At 43.9% G+C, this 21,208-nt stretch overlaps 1 protein-coding gene across 4 annotated transcripts in view; it reads left to right on the plus strand.

The window, feature by feature from the left end:
* Positions 1-21,208, plus strand: part of GOLIM4 (golgi integral membrane protein 4) — a 134,033-nt gene that overhangs the window by 55,276 nt on the left and 57,549 nt on the right. For all 4 annotated transcript variants that reach the window (XM_077290604.1, XM_077290606.1, XM_077290603.1 and 1 more), the window contains exons 2-4: positions 16,695-16,769; positions 18,480-18,529; positions 20,375-20,428. In XM_077290604.1, coding sequence (XP_077146719.1) covers positions 16,695-16,769; positions 18,480-18,529; positions 20,375-20,428 — 179 coding nt within the window. The remainder of the gene's footprint in view (positions 1-16,694; positions 16,770-18,479; positions 18,530-20,374; positions 20,429-21,208) is intronic.

Consider the following 21,208-nt stretch of genomic DNA (forward strand, 5'->3'; position numbering starts at 1 on the left):
AGTGGTTTTGCACTGCGGATTTTCCAAATCCGCTGCGGAAAAATCCGCAGCAGAATCCGCAACGTGGGCACATACCCTTATGAATTTTTCTCTGCTGTCCTTGTTGAAGGAGATTAGCTACAGTGCCATGAGTTGTAAACATCTTCATTATGTTGCTCACCGTAGACAAAGGAACCTCTAAAACTCTGAATATGGACTTGTAAGCTTCACATCATTGATATTTTTCAACAATTTTGGTTCTAGACAGTTCTCTTCTCTTTCTGTTCCTCATGCTTAGGGCTCATTTCCACTGGCGAGAGACAAATCGGTCCGTAATCTGGACCGAAAAAAGGGATGTAGCGTATGCGATTGTCATGCGATTGTCATGCGATTGTCATGCGAGTGCAATGCGATTTTTAATCGCACCATCCGTATGACATCCGTATGCAATCCGTTTTTTTTCTCTGCAACTATTTTTATACAGTCATTTACAGGACCATGGACAGTGTTCTAGGCCACAGAATGGTGATGTATCCGTAAAAAACGGACGGAATACGGATGGTCCGTATTCGTCCGTTTTTTCTCTCGCTCCCATTGACTTGCATTGGCGAGTCTCGTCCGAGACTCGCAGCATGCTGCGATTTTTTTCTCAGTCCGATTTCGGCTGAGAAAAAAATCGCAAATGAAAAGACACCTATTGAATAACATTGGTCTGAGTGCAATCCGATTTTTTTTATCGGATTGCACTCGTCCGTTTTCCTCGCCAGTGGAAATGAGCCCTTAGAGTGGCACACTCAGACACAAAATCCAAAGACTGAGTCAACTTCTCCCGTATTTATCTGGTTTCAGGTGTGATTTTCATATTGCCCACACCTGTGACTTGCCACAAGTGAGTTTGAACAAGCATCACATGCTTGAAACAAAGTTGTTTAACCACAATTTTGGAAAAGTGCCAACAATTTTGAATGGCCTTTTTGGGGATTTTGTGTGAAATTATGTCCAATTTTTTTCTCAGTTTTTTTTGTGTGTTATTCCAATACACACAAAGGAAAAAATTATGTGTATTTTCTGGGAGAAATGCTTCTTTTTCTGGAACAATTTCAAGAGTACCAACACGTTCGTCATTAATGTAAATAATCTTTGCAGTATGCTATAATCATAATGTAGAACTTTACAGCATACTAAAATAATATATGCTAAAGCCTTTAAATGTAGATTACACATTAATTCATTTTATTGTAGCCTCTTTCCTGTTTTCATCTTCTTATCTTTTAATCTAGTTTAGAGGCCTCTGGTATAAAGTATATACAGGTCACTGACTGTGCGAATGCAAGGTGTAAATTTTTCCGACTCAATGACTCACACTTGATGTCTTTTGAGATTTTTCTCCTCCCTTTAGGCCACAGTTCATATGACTTTTTCACATTCCCAATGGAGACTAACCTCACTTTATTATGTAGCTCATGTCTCATGCTAGCTCAACCACTTTGCTTCACATTCGGTCTGGAAGTCGCACATCTTGTAGAGGCTTTTAACCATCTTTACCAGGGTTGAGCGGACTGGCATAAAGTTTGGGTTGTGTACCAGAACCCAAACTTCCACCGAAGTTCGATTCGGGTCCCAGTCCTGTTCCCGAACTTGAACCAGAACCCGATTTCTCTATCTGCTCATCTCTAATCTTTACCCCTCTGATGTCTCGTCCATTATGCAGCGTCACTGCTCAATCTATTTGGAATGGAGGTTTTTTTGCATCGTCCACACCTCGTTTCTAGGGAGTTTTTACATTGTGGTGAGTGTCCTTTCTCCTTAAAGTGCACCTGTCACCAGAATAAAACACTATTAAACTACAGATATAGGGTTAATCTGCAGGCTAATAGTGTTACAAACCTGCCTGATGCCTGCACGTAGCAGAACGCTGCGGGGGGAAAATGTACTTCATTCTCCACTGCCGGATTCGGTTTCAGTCACTGTGGCGTTGCTAGCGCGGGTTCAGTCATTGTTCTGAGTATACAGAGCGGAGGCTGTAACAGCGTGGTTACATCTGCCGCCCTATATATTCAGGACAGTGACTGATCCGGCGCCGCCCCCATGACTGTAACCCAAAACTGCTTGGGGGAATAAAGTTAATTTTCTCCTTGCCGCATTCGGCTACCTGCAAGTGTCGGGCAGGTTAGTAACAAATTGAAGGGGTGGCCCCATATTTTAAATGTCTTTTTTAAATACATATTTTGCACCCTAAGCACACTTGTAATTTTCTTTATTATAAAATACCATACACTGCTCCCTATACAGCTAATCCAAAAACGTGTCTGTTTTTTGTTTGTTTTTTTTACTTCACTTCCTGTGACATTTCTTAAGGTGTCATGAGGAGGCTGGGGCTGCACTCACTTCCCCACAGCATCTATCACTCCACCTGGAAACTAATGCCATCAGGGGTCAGCGCTGCAGTCTCTTACTAGCTTACACTTTTTCATTGCCGCCTTCTGAACATGTCCTGGTTCTTTAGCACTGATAGAAGCTGTGGGAAAAATGACTGAGGTGCTGGCACTCTACTTCTGTCCCCGCCAGCTGCAGGTTCTTATTATGAAATGAGACGTCATCACTGGTCGATGATAGAAGCAGGGTGAATGTCACCAGCGCTGCCGCAGGCTTCTATCGCTGCTCTCAAACAAATGAGCTTCAGGGGTTGGTGATAGGGGAAAGGTGAGTGACACCAGCACCTCCCCACTGCTTCCATCATCACCCTCAAACAAATCATCATCAGGGGCGGTGATAGCAGCAGGGTGAGGGACACCAACGCTGCTCCACAGCTTCTATCACTGCCCTCAAATGAATCATCACCAGGGGGCAGCGCTGGGTCACTCACCCTGCTTCTATTCACCACCCCATGATGACGTCTCATTTCACAGTAAGAAGCTGCAGCCATCAGGGACAGAAGCAGAGGGTCGGCGCCTCCCTTTATTTTCTTTTAGCGCTTGTGTGAAAATCTCATGTAGTAATAAGTCAATTTTATACAAAAATATGGACAATTATGAAGGGTTTACAAACTATCAAGTACCACTGTAGTAGCTATTTATATAAAAAATGTTTTTTCTTTTCACTTTTTTGAAGAAGCAGCAAAAAGATTAGGACCCAAAGTAAAAGGTGGAACTTCATATAATTTGTTGATATTTCAACATGGTCATCCAGGGTTCAGATCTTCCATCTACAATAAATTGCAACAAAAAATTTGGAAAAGGCCTAAAAGTCAGAAGACATTACACCAAATATAAATTTCTACATCCTTTACTTACTGTATATACTCGAGTATAAGCCGACCCAAGTATAAGCCGAGGCACCTAATTTTGCCATGAAAAACTGGGTAAGCTTATTGACTCGAGTATAAGCCAGGTATGCATTGTTCCCTCATCCCTATCGTTGTATGCATGGCTCCCCAGTCCCTGTCCTGGTGTGCGTGGCTCCCCAGTCCCTGTCCTGGTGTGCATGGCTCCCCAGTCCCTGTCCTGGTGTGCATGGCTCCCCAGTCCCTGTCCTGGTGTGCATGGCTCCCCAGTCCCTGTCCTGGTGTGCATGGCTCCCCAGTCCCTGTCCTGGTGTGCATGGCTCCCCAGTCCCTGTCCTGGTGTGCATGGCTCCCCAGTCCCTGTCCTGGTGTGCATGGCTCCCCAGTCCCTGTCCTGGTGTGCATGGCTCCCCAGTCCCTGTCCTGGTGTGCATGGCTCCCCAGTCCCTGTCCTGGTGTGCAAGGCTCCCCAGTCCCTGTCCTGGTGTGCAAGGCTCCCCAGTCCCTGTCCTGGTGTGCATGGCTCCTTATCCCCTTATCCCTATGTATGAATCCTGTTAAAGAAAACAAAAGAAAAAAACATCTTATTTACCTGCCTGTGCTCCCTCGGTGGCACTGCATCTTGTTCCAGCCTCCAGTAGCTCTTCCAGCCGAGCAATTATGTGGACCCACTCATTAAGGTAATGAATATGCGCTCCACGCCTATTTGTGGAGAGGCGTGCATATTCATTACCTTAATGAGTGGTGCCACTTGATCGCTCGGCTGGAACAGCTGCAGGCGCCAGCAGCCGGAATGAGATGCAGTGCCAGCACCAAAGGCGCGCCGGTAGGCGAGTATGATGAGTGCTGAAAGCCAGCGGCTGCAGCTGGCACTGTGCGCTATTACAGCAGCAGCACAGGCTTTAGACACAGTCGCTGGCTCCGGCGCTCCACTCCCCCGCTGGCTTTCTGGGAACGGTGACTTGTGTATAAGCTGAGGGGGGGGGGCGTTTTCAGCACACAAAAAAAATGATGAAAAACTCGGCTTATACATGAGTATATACGGTATGTTTATCTTCCTTTTTAGAAATTAATATCTGTTTTGAGTTTATAGATGCCCTTAAGTTCTATAGACCTAATATTATTTTGACATGTTTAAAAACATGGATTCATATTTTATAAAGACTGTCATTCAAGATAAATTTAGAAATGTGGTCGCTGACATGATTGGAGAAAAATGTGTTAAAAGATTTGCTTCTTCAACGAAATTTAGTACATCTAGTAGTCACAAAATGAGATATGTCTTTGCAAAGAGCAGGTGTAGGTTTGAGTTAAAGTTTACATTTCCATCCCTTCTAGTTTATGAATCTAGACTGAGCTGCTGTACATCTCATTGGTAAACCATGGGTTAGTTTCTTAAATTTGTTGAGGTGAAATAACACCTCATATACAGTATATGTATGTGCATAAATATAGTGGCTTGTGAAAGAATTCACACATTCCCCTTAGCATTTTTCATGTTTAGTCATGCCTAAAACTGTGACCATTGGGTTTTCTTTTTATTGTAAAACAAACAACAAATTGGACAAAATAACTGAAAACTTCAATGTTCATAACTATTCACCCTCCTAAATCAGTACTTTGCAGAGCCTCCTTTTGCGGCAATTACAGCTGCAAGTCACTTTGGATAAGTCTTTGTGAGCTTTCCACATTGTGCCACTGGGATTTATGCCAATTCCTCAAGGCAAAACTGCTCCAGCTTCTTCAAGTTAGATGATTTCTTCTGGTGAACAGCAATCTTCAAGTCTGACCATGAGATTCTCAATTGGATTAATGTCTGGGCTTTGACTAGGCCACTCCAAAACATTAACATGTTTCCCTTAAACCACTCAAGTGTTGCTTTAGCAGTATGCTTTGGGTCATTGTCTTTTTGGAAGGTGAACCTCTGTCCTAGTCTCAAATTACTGACAGACTGAAACAGGTTTAGCGCAAGAATATCCCTGTATTTCGCATCATCCATCTTCTTACTGACTCGGACCATTTTCCCTGTCCCTGCTGCCGAAAAACATCCCCACAGCATAATGCTGCCACCACGATTCACTGTGTGGTTGATGTTCTTGGGGTAATGAGCAGTGTTGGTTTGGCGTCAGTTCAATTTTAGTCTCATCTGACCACAGCACCTTCCTTCATACATTTGAAGAGCCTCTTGCATGTCTTTTGGCAAAATCAGAAGGAGCCTTACAATTTTTGTGTGTAAGTAAATGCTTTTTTTCTGCCCACTCTTCCATAAAGGCCACCTTTTATGGAGTGTACGGCTTATTGTCGTTGTATGGACAGATACCCCAGTCTCTGATTGGTAACTCTGCAGCTCCTTTAGAGTTAACTTTGGTCTAAGTGCTCTCTGATTAATGTCCCCCTTCGCATAGCTGAGAGTTTTGGTGGGCAGCAAACTCTTGGAAAGTTTGTTGTTGTACCATGTTCTTTCCATTTGATGATAATGGATCTGATGGTGCTCCGGGGGATCGTCAGGGATTAGTGTATGTGTGTGTGTGTGTATATATATGTATATATATATATATATATATATATATATATATATATATATATATATATATATATATATATATATATATATATATATATATATATTTATGAAGACTTTAGAATAATACATTGAATACACAGGATTCGGCCGGCCGTGACCAATTAGCGAAGCGTGGTTCAAATCCCACGCCGATTCACGGCCAAACTGCGCCTGTCTCTGATTTTTCGCGGCCGGCCATGTAGTATATAACAGCCCACGTAGTAAATAGCACAGCCACTTAGTATATTGCGCAGCCATGTAGTAAATAGCACAGCCCACGTAGTATATTTCCCAGCCCACGTAGTATATTTCCCAGCCCACGTAGTATATTTCCCAGCCCACGTAGTATATTGCCCAGCCCACGTAGTATATTGCATAGCTCACGTAGTATATTGCACAGCCCACGTAATATATTGCACAGCCCACGTAGTATATAGCAATATGGGCATCATATCCCTGTTAAAAAAAAGAATTAAAATAAAAAATAGTTATATACTCCCCTTCCGTTGGCCCCGGATCCAGGCAAAGCGGTTACCGACGCTCCTCGCGTGCTCCGGTCCCAAGAGTGCATTGCGGTCTCGCGAGATGATGATGTAGCGGTCTCGTGAGACCGCTATGTCATCATCTCGCGAGACTGCAATACATGGAGCGGTCACTGGGGCATCGCGAGGAGTGGGAAAGGCCGGTTCTGGATCCCAGGGGCCGACGGACGGTGAGTATATAACTATTTTTTTTTTTAATTATTATTTTTAACATTAGATCTTTTAACTATTGATGCTGCATAGGCAGCATCAATAGTAAAAAGTTGGTCACACAGGGTTAATAGCAGCGGTAACTGAGTGCGTTACCCGCGGCATAACGCGGTCCGTTACCGCTGCCATTAACCCTGTGTGAACGCTGACTGCGGGGGAGTATGGAGCGAGCACTGACTACGGGGAGTAAGGAGCGGCCATTTTGCCGCCGGACTGTGCCCATCGCTGATTGGTCGTGGCCGTTTTGCCGCGACCAATCAGCGACTTGGATTTCCATGACAGACAGAGGCCGCGACCAATGAATATCCGTGACAGACAGACAGAAGGACATACGGAAGTGACCCTTAGACAGTTATATAGTATATATATATATATATATATATATATATATATATATATATATATATATATATATATATATATATATATATATATATATAAGCTGAAGAGCCCGGCGTTGCCTGGGCATAGTGAATATCTGTGGTTAGTTATAGCACCTCACTTCTCTTATTTTCCCATCACGCCTCTCATTTTCCCCATCACATCTTTCATTTTCCCCCTCACACCTCTCATTTTCCCCTCACACCTCTCATTTTCCCCCTCACACCTCTCATTCCCCCCTAACACTTAGCAAGTGTAGCAAGTTGTGTGCAGCAAGTTTTGCGCATGGCGAGTTTTGCGCGTGGCGAGTTTTATGTGTGGTGCCTTTTGAGTATGTGCAAGTTTTGTGTGAGGCAACTTTTGCATGTGTTGCAACTTTTGTGCATGTGGCAATTTTTCCGCGTGTGCAAGTTTTGCGTGTGGCGAGTTTTCCATGAGGTGAGTTTTGCACGTGTGGTGAGTTTTGCATGTGGAGAGTTTTGCGCGTGGCGAGTTTTGAGCGGCGACTTTTGTGTTTCGACTTTTATGTGGCGAGGTTGGTGTATGTGTGGTGAAATGTGCGCTGAGGGTGGTATATGTGTTCGAGCACGTGGTAGTGTGTGGCGCATTTTGTGTGTGTTGATATCCCCGTGGTGGTGTGGTGATTATCCCATGTTGGGGCCCCACCTTAGCAACTGTACGGTATATACTCTTTGGCGCCATCGCTCTCATTCTTTAAGTCCCCATTGTTCACATCTGGCAGCTGTCACTTTTCCTCCAACACTTTTCCCTTCACTTTTTCCCCATTATGTAGATAAGGGCAAAATTGTTTGGTGAATTGGAACGCGCGGGGTTAAAATTTCACCTCACAACATAGCCTATGACGCTCTCGGGGTCCAGACGTGTGACTGTGCAAAATTTTGTGGCTGTAGCTGCGACGGTGCAGATGCCAATACCGGACACACACACATACATACATACATACATACATACACACATTTAGCTTTATATATTAGATATACCTGTATGTAATCTCCTGTATATAGTATATATCTGTGTGTCATCTCCTCCTGTATATAGTATATATCTGTATGTCATCTCCTCCTGTATTAGACCTCGTTCACACGTTATTTGGTCAGTATTTTTACCTCAGTATTTGTAAGCTAAATTGGCAGCCTGATAAATCCCCAGCCTACAGGAAGCCCACCCCCTGGCAGTATATATTAGCTCACACATACACGTAATAGACTGGTCATGTGACTGACAGCTGCCGGATTCCTATATGGTACTTTTGTTGCTCTTGTAGTTTGTCTGCTTATTAATCAGATTTTTATTTTTGAAGGATAATACCAGACTCGTGTGTGTTTTAGGGCGAGTTTCGTGTGTCAAGTTGTGTGTGTTGAGTTGCGTGTGGCGACATGCGTGTAGCAACATTTTGTGTGTCGAGTTGCATGTGACAGGTTAGTGTAGCAAGTTGTGTGCAGCAAGTTTTGCGCATGGCGAGTTTTGTGCGTGGCGAGTTTTGTGTGTGGTGCCTTTTGAGTATGTGCAAGTTTTGTGTGAGGCAACTTTTGCATGTGATGCAACTTTTGTGCATGTGGCAATTTTTCCGCGTGTGCAAGTTTTGCGTGTGGCGAGTTTTCCATGTGGCGAGTTTTGCACGTGTGGCGAGTTTTGCATGTGGAGAGTTTTGCGCGTGGCGAGTTTTGAGCGGCGACTTTTGTGTTTCGACTTTTATGTGGCGAGGTTGGTGTTTGTGTGGTGAAATGTGCGCTGAGGGTGGTATATGTGTTCGAGCACGTGGTAGTGTGTGGCGCATTTTGTGTGTGTGTTCATATCCCCGTGGTGGTGTGGTGATTATCCCATGTTGGGGCCCCACCTTAGCAACTGTACAGTATATACTCTTTGGCGCCATCGCTCTCATTCTTTAAGTCCCCCTTGTTCACATCTGGCAGCTGTTAATTTGCCTCCAACACTTTTCCTTTCACTTTTTCCCCATTATGTAGATAGGGGCAAAATTGTTTGGTGAATTGGAAAGCGCGGGGTTAAAATTTCACCTCACAACATAGCTTTGACGCTCTCGGAGTCCAGACGTGTGACTGTGCAAAATTTTGTGCCTGTAGCTGCGACGCCTCCAACACTTTTCCTTTCACTTTTTCCCCATTATGTAGATAAGGGCAAAATTGTTTGGTGAATTGGAAAGCGCGGGGTTAAAATTTCACCTCACAACATAGCCTATGACGCTCTCGGGGTCCAGACGTGTGACTGCAAAATTTTGTGGCTGTAGCTGCGACGGTTCAGATGCCAATCCCGGACATACACACACACACACACACATACATACATACATACATACATACATACATACATACATACATACATACATACATACATACATACATACACACATTCAGCTTTAGATATACACTCACTGGCCACTTTATTAGGTACACCTGTCCAACTTCTTGTTAACACTTAATTTCTAATCAGCCAATCACATGGCGGCAACTCAGTGCATTTAGGCATGTAGACATGGTCAAGACAATCTCCTGCAGTTCAAACCGAGCATCAGTATGGGGAAGAAAGGTGATTTGAGTGCCTTTGAACGTGGCATGGTTGTTGGTGCCAGAAGGGCTGGTCTGAGTATTTCAGAAACTGCTGATCTACTGGGATTTTCACGCACAACCATCTCTAGGGTTTACAGAGAATGGTCCGAAAAAGAAAAAAAATCCAGTGAGCGGCAGTTCTGTGGGCGGAAATGCCTTGTTGATGCCAGAGGTCAGAGGAGAATGGGCAGACTGGTTCGAGCTGATAGAAAGGCAACAGTGACTCAAATCGCCACCCGTTACAACCAAGGTAGGCCTAAGAGCATCTCTGAACGCACAGTGCGTCGAACTTTGAGGCAGATGGGCTACAGCAGCAGAAGACCACACCGGGTACCACTCCTTTCAGCTAAGAACAGGAAACTGAGGCTACAATTTGTACAAGCTCATCGAAATTGGACAGTAGAAGATTGGAAAAACGTTGCTTGGTCTGATGAGTCTCGATTTCTGCTGCGACATTCGGATGGTAGGGTCAGAATTTGGCGTAAACAACATGAAAGCATGGATCCATCCTGCCTTGTATGGAGCATCTTTGGGATGTGCAGCCGACAAATCTGCGGCAACTGTGTGATGCCATCATGTCAATATGGACCAAAATCTCTGAGGAATGCTTCCAGCACCTTGTTGAATCTATGCCACGAAGAATTGAGGCAGTTCTGAAGGCAAAAGGGGGTCCAACCCGTTACTAGCATGGTGTACCTAATAAAGTGGCCGGTGAGTGTATATATATATATATATATATATATACACACACATACAGTACAGACCAAAAGTTTGGACACACCTTCTCATTTAAAGATTTATCTGTATTTTCATGACTATGAAAATTGTAAATTCACACTGAAGGCATCAAAACTATGAATTAACACATGTGGAATTATATACTTAACAAAAAAGTGTGAAACAACTGAAAATATGTCTTATATTTTAGGTTCATAAAAGTAGCCACCTTTTGCTTTGATGACTGCTTTGCACACTTTTGGCATTCTCTTGATGAGCTTCAAGAGGTAGTCACCAGGAATGGTCTTCCAACAATCTTGAAGGAGTTCCCAGAGATGCTTAGCACTTGTTGGCCCTTTTGCCTTCACTCTGCGCCCAGCTCACCCCAAACCATCTCGATTGGGTTCAGGTCTGGTGACTGTGGAGGCCGGGTCATCTGGCGTAGCACCTCATCACTCTCCTTCTTGGTCAAATAGCCCTTACACAGCCTGGAGGTGTGTTTGGGGTCATTGTCAAGTTGAAAAATAAATGATGGTCCAACTAAACGCAAACCGGATGGAATTGCATGCCGCTGCAAGATGCTGTGGCAGCCATGCTGGTTCAGTATGCCTTCAATTTTAAATAAAACCCCAACAGTGTCACCAGCAAAGCACCCCCACACCATCACACCTCCTCCTCCATGCTTCATGGTGAGAACCAGGCATGTAGAGTCCATCCGTTCACCTTTTCTGCATCGCACAAAGACGGTGGTTGGAACCAAAAATCTCAAATTTGGACTCATCAGACCAAAGCAGATTTCAGCTGGTCTAATGTCCATTCCTTGTGTTCTTTAGCCCTAACAGGTCTCTTCTAATTGTTGCCTGTCCTTTAGCAGTGGTTTCCTAGCAGCTATTTTACAATGAAGGCCTGTTGCACAAAGTCCCCTCTTAGGGTATGTGCACACGTTGCGGAGTTTGCTGCGGATCCGCAGCGTTTCTGCTGCTGCGGGTCCGCAGCAGTTTCCCATGAGTTTACAGTTCAATGTAAACCTATGGGAAACCGAAAACGCTGTGCACATGCTGCGGAAAAAAACGCGTGGGAACGCAGCGGTTTACAATCCGCAGCATGTCACTACTTTGTGCGGAATCGCGGTGATTCTGCACACATAGGAATGCATTGATCCGCTTACTTAGTAAGCGGATCATGTGCGGATGGTACCCGGGGTGGAGGAGAGGAGACTCTCCTCCAGGCCCTGGGAACCATATTTGTGTAAAAAAAAAAAAAATTAAATAAAAAATGATATACTCACCTCTCAGCGCTGCACGCGGCCGTCCGGTCGCAGGGTTGCTATGCGAGCAGGACCTGCGATGACATCGCGGTCACATGACCGTTACCTCACGAAGGTCCTTCTCGCGTAGCATCTTTGGAACCGGACCGCCGCGTGCAGCGCCGAGGAGATCGGGAGGTCGGAGGGTGAGTATAACCATTTTTTTTATTATTTTTAACATTACTATTGATGCTGCATATGCAGCATCAATAGTAAGATAAGTGCAGGAGTAAACCCGCAGCGGAAACCGCCAGACAAACCGCGATAAATCTGCAGGAATAAGCGCAGCGGTTTTGCCCTGCAAATTTATCAAATCCGCTGCGGGAGAACCCGCAGAGGACCCTTCCTACGTGTGCACATAGCCTTAACATTTGTTGTAGAGATGTGTCTGATGCTAGAACTCTGTGGCATTGACCTGGTCTCTAATCTGAGCTGCTGTTAACCTGCGATTTCTGAGGCTGGTGACTTGGATAAACTTATCCTCAGAAGCAGAGGTGACTCTTGGTCTTCCTTTCCTGGGGCGGTCCTCATGTGAGCCAGTTTCTTTGTAGCGCTTGATGGTTTTTGCTACTGCAGTTGGGGACACTTTCAAAGTTTTCCCAATTTTTCGGACTGCCTGACCTTCATTTCTTAAAGTAATGACTGCCACTCGTTTTTCTTTACTTAGCTGCTTTTTTCTTGCCATAATACAAATTCTAACAGTCTATTCAGTAGGACTATGAGCTGTGTATCCACCAGACTTCTGCACAACACAACTGATGGTCCCAACCCCATTTATACGGCAAGAAATCCCACTTATTAAACCTGACAGGGCACACCTGTGAAGTCAAAACCATTCCCGGTGACTACCTCTTGAAGCTCATCAAGAGAATGCCAAGAGTGTGCAAAGCAGTCATCAAAGCAAACTGTGGCTTCTTTGAAGAACCTAGAATATAAGACATATATTCAGTTGTTTCACACTTTTTTTGTTAAGTATATAATTCCACATGTATGAATTCATAGCTTTGATGCCTTCAGTGTGAATGTACAATTTTCATAGTTGTGAAAATACAGAAAAATCTTTAAATGAGAAGGTGTCCAAATTTTTGTTCTGTTATATATATATATATATATATGTGTGTATGTATATACACTCACCGGCCACTTTATTAGGTACACCATGCTAGTAACGGGTTGGACCCCCTTTTGCCTTCAGAACTGCCTCAATTCTTCGTGGCATAGATTCAACAAGGTGCTGGAAGCATTCCTCAGAGATTTTGGTCCATATTGACATGATGGCATCACACAGTTGCCGCAGATTTGTCGGCTGCACATCCCAAAGATGCTCCATACAAGGCAGGATGGATCCATGCTTTCATGTTGTTTACGCCAAATTCTGACCCTACCATCCGAATGTCGCAGCAGAAATCGAGACTCATCAGACCAAGCAACATTTTTCCAATCTTCTACTGTCCAATTTCGATGAGCTTGTACAAATTGTAGCCTCAGTTTCCTGTTCTTAGCTGAAAGGAGTGGTACCCGGTGTGGTCTTCTGCTGCTGTAGCCCATCTGCCTCAAAGTTCGACGCACTGTGCGTTCAGAGATGCTCTTAGGCCTACCTTGGTTGTAACGGGTGGCGATTTGAGTCACTGTTGCCTTTCTATCAGCTCGAACCAGTCTGCCCATTCTCCTCTGACCTCTGGCATCAACAAGGCATTTCCGCCCACAGAACTGCCGCTCACTGGATTTTTTTTCTTTTTCGGACCATTCTCTGTAAACCCTAGAGATGGTTGTGCGTGAAAATCCCAGTAGATCAGCAGTTTCTGAAATACTCAGACCAGCCCTTCTGGCACCAACAACCATGCCACGTTCAAAGGCACTCAAATCACCTTTCTTCCCCATACTGATGCTCGGTTTGAACTGCAGGAGATTGTCTTGACCATGTCTACATGCCTAAATGCACTGAGTTGCCGCCATGTGATTGGCTGATTAGAAATTAAGTGTTAACAAGAAGTTGGACAGGTGTACCTAATAAAGTGGCCGGTGAGTGTATATATATATATGTATATGTATGTATATAATTTTTATAACCCAACCCTGACTTGTACTTCTCAACAACTTTGTCCTTGACTTGTTTGGAGATCTCCTTGGTCTTTCATGGCGGTGTTTGGTTAGTGGTGCCTCTTGCTTAACGCAGCCTCTCACTGCGTTGAGAAACACGTGATGGTGTCTCTGCGGTGTTGGATGTTTTGATCTCCCCGAGGTCATTCATCCTTATGTTTATAGTCTTTTCACCAGGCACTGCTCCTAATAGCCAGTTTCCTACTCCACACTGATGAGGGGCAAATACCCCGAAACAGCTGTCTGTGGATGGATACCATGTTTTGGCATAGGTGGTTTTCCTTTATTGGATGCTGCCCTTCCCGTGGTTGTTCCTTCCCGGTGAAAGACCTGGCTATTCATTGCTTGCGTTGAGAAACACGTGATGGTGTCTCCGCGGCTTTTCTACATGCATATATTTACTGACAGACTGTGTGACCATTAGATTGCAGACAGGTGGACTTCCTTTTACTTAGCATGTGACTTATGAAGGCAATTGCTTGCAAAAGGGGTGACTACATATGCACATGCCAATTTTTAATTATTTGATCCCATGAATTTAATTTCCGTCTATATTTTTCTCACTTTACCAACTTGGACTATTTAGGCTGCATGCACACTGTGCGTTTTTAGTGCATATTTGTGGCTTTTTTTCCGCACGGAATTGGCCCCAAAACACAATGGAGTCCTTATGCCAGCTAAGTAAATGAGAATCCTAAAGTGCTGTGCACATGATCAGTAATTTTCCTTTTAGGATTTGCTGTCCGTTTAAATCTGCGGCATGTCAGTTCTTTATGCGTTTTGGATGCGTTTTTCACCCATTGACTTCAATTCAGTCAGTCAGATACGCAGGTGGCTGAAGGAATATGAACTGATACAAAAGAATATCTGTCGCCAAACGTAAAAAATAAGGCTATATTAATAAAATCTGTGTGCATTGACAATATGCCTATATGTTTCCCCCACTAACAACTGAAAAATATATATTTGTTTGCCTAAAATACAAAGGAAATGTGTCATCTTTACCTTTTGGCCTTCTAGAGGTCATTTCATCTTCAACTTGTTTTAACTGTTGACAATAACAGTAATTTTGACCAGGGGTGCCCAAACTTTTACATGTCACTATATATTAGGTGTAAGGGGTCACCCTTGGGTCCTGGAGCCTGGGTGGCCCTATAGGTTCTTTTGGAGCTTATGAGAAGACCAGCGCTGTTGAAGACCTGTGATCGTTGGGGGCCCTGTTGGAGATTTTGCATTGGGTCAACAAGATTCAGGTTACACCACTGCATACTTCGGCCCATGCAATGATTTTACGACTGGCCACATTGTGTCTTTCTTTAATTTATCTTTTTGAGGACATCTTACAGATACTAGAATATAAAGGAGGTGTAGTAATTATTAGAAGTGTCATTTGCTGATCCAGATTTCGAGCTTTTTGTGTAACAAGTTGCAAAATCTATTCTTTTTTAGATTGCTCAAAAAGTTAAAATAAAATTATTAGCTAGTATTGTCTTCAACAGAATTGTTAATTACAAATCAAGCCTTGATAGCACAGCTTCTTTAGATTCAGGGCTTAGCCAATTTATTCCTTCACTTTCCAAAGAACCAGGTACGTGATCAATCAGAAGACTTGAGTGATGATTCCCTATTGTGCACTGAATTGGGTAGAGCTATGCAGGCCCCCTTCAATCCCAAAGAAATAACGAGGAATGTGCTGTCTCATTGCCAAGGATCTGTGAAATTCTGTGCAGCTCTTTAAGCGCATTTTAGAACATGCAGACGCAAATACAGGTGTTTAATATATAATGATTATGTGATATAATAGACATCAGAAATGAGGGAATTTAACATTTATTACTGAAAAAATATTTACGCTATTTACCAACAGATACAAGACTAATATGCAGGTTAATAGAGAGGAAAGTGCCCATAGAAAGGTGCCCAGCGACCATACTGAAAATGCGCCACCTGGGATGAATTCTATTCCTGCCAGGAGCCACCTGCTTTCAGTAATACAGGCGTGCCGGTGCCCCAGCACTTTGACCGTTTGCTCTGCAGTACAGAGCTGGCTGTCAGTCATTGCCGGGGCATGCTAAGAGCCGCTGCTCTTGGCATGCTCTTATCGCAAGGCTTTATGTGACTGAAAGCTGGCGGCTCCCGGAAGGTCTAAAGTTTATTTTCTCCCAGTCCTGCATTTTCAGTATGGCGGCCAGGTATGAACCTGCAGATTAACCTCATATCTGTTGGTATTGTTCCCTGTAAGTAATATAATGTTATACAATTTCTGCATATTTCGCCCTTAGAACTGAAGCTAGTTATATATAGATTGTATAAGACCACCAAGCTCAGTGATTGGCTGCAGCAGTCATGTGCTAGAGTCGTGACAGCCATGTCAATAAGGACTGGTGGCAGCAGGATAGGCATCGCTGGGGCGTCGTAGGTAAAGCTTATTTTTATCGAGATCAAGCTTAAAGGGTTTGCGTCACCTTCAGGAGCACCCTGCTCCCCTGCCGTCTGGCTTGCCACAGCACTGTGCACTGTTGAACAGAACAGTTCGGGTCAGTGGCACGGCCATGCTGCTGCTGGTCCGAACTGTAGCAACTCCCATGCTGCAATCCAGCCAGCTTCAGAGGAGAACGAGGCTAGAAGCTTGCAAGTGCGCTGGTAACCTAGGCAACGAGCAGTAAACTACTCTGGCTCAGAGGGGGAATCCTGAGCAGGGAACGCCACCTATCTGTATGGCATGTACATGTTGGTCTTGTGGAAAAAGCTTGTCCGGATGAGCCAGCCCCTTCAAGTGTGTTTCTGCCTGAATGAAACTATATGATTGCATAACTAGATTCTAAAACGTTTTTTTCTCCCTAGTAGTTCCATATCAAAATTAAGGAGGAGGGTTCGTTATTACATGGAGGCACTTAGATAAGATGGCCAGCTCTAGAAAACCCCACCAATCACTTCATTTTGCCAAGAAATGTTGCCATCAAATGAATGGATGTTTATTCATTGTGTCATAAAACTAAAGATGGTATTTTTTTTTGTTCTTTTCCAGTGGTATATGAACATCGCTCAAGACTGGAAAAGTCTTTACAAAAGGAAAGACTTGAACTGAAGAAAGCGAGAGAAGGTGAAGTCCTGTTGCAGTATGTGTTCTTGCAGTGTGTCCGTTCTCTACATAGTCGCTTATCTGCTCTTCAGACCTCACAGATGGTATTCCAGATATGGCGTCCAGTGTAGGATTCTTCATAGGTGACCTTGTGGCCATACCATGTCCTGGGCTCTCAGTGCATTAATGGAAACAGGCTGCCAACCACCCGACAAATAGGGGAGACGTGCATCCATCAGGTGAAAGGATTCTTAAACTCTCTGAATAATCATTGTTCTCGGCAGCACATTGTTCAAGGTAAATATGACGTGCTGTCGAGAACAATGACTGTATGTTCGTGGCATAGGACGTGCAGTCGGCCAGTCTAAAGAGGCCCTGAGGCGACTTATGACCAGCTTCCATGTAATCACACTCTCCGCAGACGAGCTCGCTGACCATGGCTGTGGGACTCTCATTGCTCATCTACATGGAACCTGCCAAGGCTTGTTCTCTGGTTTCAACCCATATTTAAACTAGATCATTAGAGTAAGTTTCTGAATATTCTCACATCAAGGGGCTTTGTCCCCAGCAGAGTGCCCCTTTAATTTCCTTAAAGGGAGCCTGTCACCCCCAAAATCGAGGGTGAGCTAAGCCCACCAGCATCAGGGGCTTATCTACAGCATTCTGTAATGCTGTAGATAAGCCCCCGATGTATCCTAAAAGATGAGAAAAAGAGGTTAGATTATACTCACCCAGGAGCGGTCCCGGTACGATGGGCGTCGCGGTCTGGTCCGATGGGCCTCCCATCTTCTTACGATGACGTCCTCTTCTTGTGTTCACGCTGCGGCTCTGGCGTACTTTGTCTACTCTGTTGAGGGCAGAGCAAAGTACTGCAGTGCGCAGGCACCGGGAAAGGTCAGAGAGGCCCTCAACAGAGCAGACAAAGTACGCCAGAGCCGCAGTGTGAACACAAGAAGAGGACGTCATCGTAAGAAGATGGGAGGCCCCGGACCGGACCGCGACGCCCATCGTACCGGGACCGCCCCTGGGTGAGTATAATATAACCTCTTTTTCTCATCTTTTAGGATACATCGGGGGCTTATCTACAGCATTCCAGAATGCTGTAGATAAGCCCCTGATGCCGGTGGGCTTACCTCACCTTCGATTTTGGGGGTGACAGGTTCCCTTTAAGAATACTTCACAGATACTCCATCAACACGTTTTGCTTTGGTCAGCTCTGTGTTCTAGATGCAGACAGAGCAGGAATGTAAATCATGCTGACTTATCTCTACATTTTCTATGCAAATGAAGAATCTCAGGCAATTAGTTATTTAGTTTCTGACCAATAAACTGTGAAATTGCATTTTGTCTTATCAGCTGAATGAATGGGAATTTTATTTGTATTGTCACATGACTGAATTTTTGCAAAGTACAACAAAACTAAAGTAAAGATGGAGACACAATTTCTTTCTAGCTTTTCGGCTTTCTCCCATCTTTTTGAGGTGCTTGGCTTTGATGGCCAAACGTAAGGCTGCCAAAAATCCATATGTGCCTTACTGCTGCCATCTAGTGGTGGAAATGATTAACACGTGTAGGATGCAGTTGGAGAGATCTGGAAATGCAGAAGTTCCCATACGGAGTAAAACTGTGGTGTAGAAAGAGTATAATGGGAAACATACCGATATCTACAGGAAAACAGATGCTTATAGATATAAAATGTCTCCTTCTCTAATATTAGTGTATCTTTTTTAGATCATCTTGTTTATAAACTTGAAGCACAAGAAACACTGAACAAAGGAAGGGTAAGTGAAACCGTGTATTGTCTTACACTAGCGTTACTTCTCATTATCTGCCGTAATGCAAAGGTTGATGTTTTATGTGAGCAGTTTATGTCTTGTGTAAAGTGTCATGTGTCAGCCCACTGTATGGTCTGGGTGGAATATGGAGATGATTATATATTAGATACACCGCTGATTGCATGTGTGTGATGTGAGCGGGGATGTGTGATTGGACATGATGGGTTTTTGCATACCTGACCCTGTGTTTCTGCTGGTGATGGGCTGCGGCCAAAAGGTCCATCAGTGTCCTATTGCCTCCCATTAGAAAAGGCACAGTCGTTATATTTTTAGAGATATATCTGCTGAAATGTGAAAAACAAATACTATAAATTCCTATTGGCTTTTTTATTTTGGTATATTCATCTTTTAGAGCAGTGTTCCCCAACTCTGGTCCTCAAGAGCCACCAACAGGTCATGTTTTCAGGATTTCCTTAGCATTGCACAGGTGATTGAATGCTTCCCTGTCCAGGTGATACAGTTATCACCAGTGCAATACTAAGGAAATCCTGAAAACATGACCTGTTGGTGGCTCTTGAGGATCGGAGTTGGGGAGCACTGTTTTAGAAAATGCAAAGTACATTTTGTGTGTTGAATACGTTTACAAGCCACTGAGGAGTTCAGAAAAAAGAGAGATAAAATAGTTTTAAACTCACTGGTCTTACCACAGCGGGCCGACTGACAAGTTCTCAGTTAACTCATTCTGCAGCTTTGTCAATAGACTAAGAAGGTAGATGGAAAATGGTGCAATATATTTAATGAACAATTGTTGCTGAAGGTGGACGATCCCTTTAACACATTGCTGTTAACACTCTGCTGCGAGGCGGTTATAAACAGAATGGGTTTGGCCATTAATGAGGACCTGTCATCGGGTCAGAGCGGTCAGTTCTTGTGCTTATTTTATTCCCTCTGCTCACTGTAGTTTTTGGTATTTCTTCAGTCTGGTACATCAGAGATATGGGCCTTTTATTTAGTGCTTTTAGTGTCTTGAGGCTGCTCTGCATAATTGTTCTCTGAGCCTCACAGACTTGGTAAAGGCCATAAAAATAGGAAGAAATAACCAGGCCCACATCTTTGTAACCACATGGCAAATTTCAATAAAACAAAAAATGGATTAGTCCTGGGAGCAGCAGGCATAATATAAGAGAAAATGGGTCCTCTTTATAAACTTCCATGCCTCTGTATACAGTGCCGGGCATGTGGATAAGATTTTAACAGATCTCGTCCACATACTGTAGATTTTTTTTCTATGGAAATTGATCTGAGGGGCAGATTTGTACAACCCGAACATTCCAATTGCTGATGTGGAAAGAGCACAGACTTGTTGTGGACTTCCATTAGTGACTTCAATAGAGAAGTAAAATCTGCAGTCACATTCTAGGATTACAGATTTTGCTGCAGATCATCTCCAGATACAAAGGAGAATGCGCAGTCTAGGATAGCCATCTAAAATAAACGCTGTCACTTCTGTGCTGACCCTTCTCTGGTCTTCTGGCCGGTCTCTGTGGTGACATGTTACTGCTGGAGCTGGAAGAATAGAGACCGGCCAGGGGACTAGGGGAGAGTGGGCACCGCTGCAACAGATGATTGGTAAAGGGAGTATATTTATTTATTTTTTCTATTTTACTCAATGGGCTTTTGAAATCCATAGTAGCCAGTCGATAGCAAAATCTGATGCAGATTTTCAGCTGCATATTTCAGAAAATTCTGCATCCAATCCGACCAATGTGTGGACACGGACTTTAGTGCAGGTGTGCATACTTTATACTCCCAATGAGAATATTAATAAGAAAACACGCTTTATCTTCACAGCAAGACTCAAACACCAGATATAATGCACTCAGCGTGCAGCACCAAATGTTAAAGGTAAGTCCCTTTCTGTATCATTACTACACAGGCGAGACTCCGTTTCTTTGGCAGGACTGAATAAACATAGGCACGGCTCATGCAACACACAACGGGCTGGTAGAGCTTTTCCTTAATTGAAGAAAAAGGCTGAGGGTGTTCCATTCACTGCACCCCACTGTGAAATACTGTGCTTTACCTAATTTTCTAACATGGGAGCCTATGGACAAAGTATGCCTCTGTATTCCCACAGTGGCAGACATCAGATCCTTCCATTGGAGATATATATTGGGAAATCCTACTCACTCTATGAGCAAAGCTTGCACATTCACGGAACAGTCACTGTATATTAGTATTATTTAGGCTCTAATTAGACTCTAAATAATAGACTCTATATAATATACTAATGTCTGGATAAATGACTTTTTTTTTATTTAGTCCTATACTTAAAGGTGCTATCAACTACTAGAACAACCCCTTTCTCACTCCTCATGTTTGGTCCTGTGAAAATAAAAACACTTACATTCACGTACTGGTCACATGAGCCCAGCCCCCAATGAGAGCCGGCATCACTGTTCGGACGTATTGAACATCAACAGGAAGTCAGGGCTGCGGCTGCTCTCTCACTTCCTCTTGTCTGATTTGTCTGAAGGAGGGGCCAGTGAAGCCAGCGCTGATTGGGCGCAGGGCTTACGTGTCATAACAGCCACACATGAGCACTGCTGGAACGGCGCCAGCACCAAAGGGTGAGTATAAGTGTTTTCATGTTAACAGGACCAAACCTGAGGAATGAGAAGGGGT

This window comes from Ranitomeya variabilis, chromosome 2 (genome assembly GCF_051348905.1).
Source record: "Ranitomeya variabilis isolate aRanVar5 chromosome 2, aRanVar5.hap1, whole genome shotgun sequence".
NCBI classification, from domain to species: Eukaryota; Metazoa; Chordata; class Amphibia; order Anura; family Dendrobatidae; genus Ranitomeya; species Ranitomeya variabilis.